This window comes from Rhagoletis pomonella, unplaced genomic scaffold (assembly GCF_013731165.1).
Source record: "Rhagoletis pomonella isolate Grant_MI unplaced genomic scaffold, Rhpom_1.0 Rhpom_scaffold_00006, whole genome shotgun sequence".
Lineage (NCBI taxonomy): Eukaryota > Metazoa > Arthropoda > Insecta > Diptera > Tephritidae > Rhagoletis > Rhagoletis pomonella.
Window position 1 is genome coordinate 44,428,447 of NW_023458560.1, and position 3,198 is coordinate 44,431,644.

At 30.8% G+C, this 3,198-nt stretch overlaps 1 protein-coding gene across 1 annotated transcript in view; it reads left to right on the forward strand.

The window, feature by feature from the left end:
* LOC118741925 (putative gustatory receptor 28b) overlaps positions 1-1,183 on the forward strand; it is an 11,392-nt gene extending 10,209 nt beyond the window's left edge. The window contains exon 3 of the mRNA XM_036473898.1: positions 1,040-1,183. Coding sequence (XP_036329791.1) covers positions 1,040-1,183 — 144 coding nt within the window. The remainder of the gene's footprint in view (positions 1-1,039) is intronic.
* The last annotated feature ends 2,015 nt before the right edge of the window (positions 1,184-3,198 follow it).

Genomic DNA, 3,198 nt, shown 5'->3' on the forward strand with positions numbered 1-3,198 from the left:
ATTCTCAACTGGCTTGTGATACATTCTCTATAGGTATAGAGTCAGCGTCAAAAATATGGATACTCTGACGTTTTGATAATAATTTTTAGAAACTTGAATCTTATTATACTAAATGGGCTACGAAACTGCATACTCAAAATTTTTCTAGGAAATCGAATTGAAAAGTTGAAAATTTTGGTGAATTTTTTTGGTATTGCTTGAATTTTTCCGAGTTCTATATGAAATTGAAAAAATTGATTCTGCTGCTTTTTGTTGTTGAATGAACTATGTATATTTTTATAAAAAATAAGAAATTTTGGTATAGAAAATGTAAATAAATAAAATCGTCAAAACGTCAGGGTATTCATATTTTGGACACTTATTGTCAGTATATATGTAAATACAGAGTTATAATCCTTTTAGTAAAATAAATATGATATGGTATAATCTTGGTCAAGGGTCGAGGTAGTGTGCAATTTTCATGGATTATTGAGCTAAATTGTTGATCAACTTCAAGGCCCAATATCTCAAGAAATATCAATGTTACCGATTTAGTGTTGTGGGACTTTTTTGTGGGAAATTGAATTCCCTACAAGTTTATAGTTCACATTTTTTCTTTAGTTCTTGTTATTTACAATATAGGGGCATACAAATTAGAATTTCATGAAAAAATTGGGTTTAGTGGCCCGTACTAACTCGCTGGTGGGAGTTAGGGTTACGTCGCAATGGACACTTTTGTAGAGCATTCAATTTTGATGAAACAATATCATTGACCAAGATGATACCATAAAATGCCTTTGAGCTGTAGAATTTTTAAGAAGAAAAAAAAACAAAGTTTACGTGTATTTTGAACAGGAAATCTTGGCACGCCTTGGTCGAGCACTTCATATTAATATTATGGGCTCAAATTTTCAGAGAATTGGGAATGAAAAAAAAATAATAATTGTCGTGCAAAAAGCAGCCTAATGTATATTTTCTTAACTTTATATGAACAAAAATATTCAGATGCATATTAATCTAAAATTTTTTTGTTTACTTTTTTATTCTACGAACATTGCAGATTAGTGGCGCTCTCACCACCTACCTAATAATACTTCTGCAATTCACATCTTCTAATACAACAGAGCAACATTCACCGCAGGCGGGCCCTAACACAACGACTTTGATGAATCTCTTAACGAATACCGCTACAACTGAACCGTAATGCAGATGGAAATTTACATTGGACGTGCGGTGGCCATTTGTTATCATTTATTTACTTGTTCTCAATATAACTAAATTGAAATGCAAAAAGGCGAGAGTAACATTCTCACAGTGCGAGTTAACGCACATTTAGCAGTTAACTTTATATTTTTTTGTACTGAAAGCCGAAAGCTGGTGGATGTATGTGAGCTAACGCTTTTTTTGGTTGTAAAATAATTGAAAACATTTTTTTTTTTGTGCGTTGTACTTTTTTATATTAATTTAGACATCCCAAGGATGGTATTTCTAATATAAAGATTGTTGAGATTTATTTTTAGAATAGCTTAATTTTTTTATATATGTGATGTAATTGAAAGTGTTATTCTATTAAAAAAATAAAAAAAATTTAAGTTTGTAAATTCTAAATAGATATAATGTATGTATTATAAAATAAATTTTCAATAAAAACGAAGACTAAAAGTTTGTATGTACTGGAACCAGCAGACATTAAAATCAAATCCAATCGGATCAAAGCAACACTCTTAAATTAATGAAATTAATGCTCTGAAAGAAAATAAATTATATCACCGAAGATATAAAATTTGATTTAAAAAGTGCTTATTGTTCCGAGGTTACAGGGCTTGGACAAGGTGTCGAATTTCAACTAAATTTACCGTTTCTGTATAAAAAAAAAAACTTACGTTTCGTAACTAGTCTTTATACTATATGCAATACATACATTTTTTTTTTTATTTTTTATAGGTGGCCAGCCTTTTAAAAAGTATGTCTGATTAACAAAAAACCAACACTTTTTCTTTCATATTAATATCTTATTGTTATATTTCACTTATCTTTGCTGTAAAGACGAAAGAAATCCCATTTTGCAAATATTCATTTTAATTAAATTTAATTTTTTAAATAGGTGGCAAGACTCTTCAAAGCTGTTTCCGTAATAAATCTTTTTTCAGCCCGTCTGGTTCGACATCTATATTGCAATATTTCAGTAAATTTATTTAAACTTTTACAAGTCAAAGGAACGAAGGTTCGAAAATACTTTTGAGTGTTTGGAACACTTTCAAAAATATTTGCGAAATAAAGTTTTCTTAACCATCGATGCTGTGAGTTGACATAATTTTTTAATCTTTCATTTTACTTGTTGATTAAATTTAATTTGACTTTTTTAAAGTTGGCAGTCCTTCTCAAAAATATTTTCGTAACAAAGCTTTATTCTGATTAATATCCATATTGTAATACCTTATTTAACTTATTCGGAAATGGGGTTTGACTTTGAAACAGGTGGCAACACTCTTCAAAATCTTAAAAATATTGTAATATTTCGTTCAATTTATTACTCAAATTAAATTTGACGTTTGAAATTGGTGGCAATCCTCTTAAAGATGTTTTCGTAATAAAGCGTTCGTTTGGCATCCATATCGTAAGACTTCGTTTAACTTATAATTTAAAGTAGTATTTAACTTTTAAACAGGCGGCAACCCTCTTCAAAAAATATTTTTTTCGTGACCTAATTGCAAAATTGTAACTCTAGGAAAATAATTGTCGGTTACGTTATTTTCGCGATTAGGACGTGATATGTTAATACTGATCATAAGCTATATGAATACCAAATTTTATAAAAAGAGATACCAACGAAGTAATAGTAGTTAGTTAGTTAGTTACTAAGTTCATTTTTGGGTGTACCAGAACAAGAGACACCTCGATCTAAAGGATTTTTGTATCTCTTGAAAAGAGTCCCTAACCCATTGTGGCCAAGATACCTTCGGCTTCCCTAATGAATCCTAAAAAGGCCTTGGTAGTCGAATTCCTTATAACAAAGGCTTCGGCCATTAAAGATTTAAAACAATTCAGTCTGGCCAAAGCCGGACAGCAATAGAGAATATGCTCCGAAGTTTCATCATCCTCGAGGCAGAGCCGGCATTCCGACTCTGTGATCGCACCTATTCGGTGCAAGTGGAATCGCAATTGGTTGTGACCGATCTGGTACCCAGAAAGTAGCCTGATGTCATTTCTATTTACTAA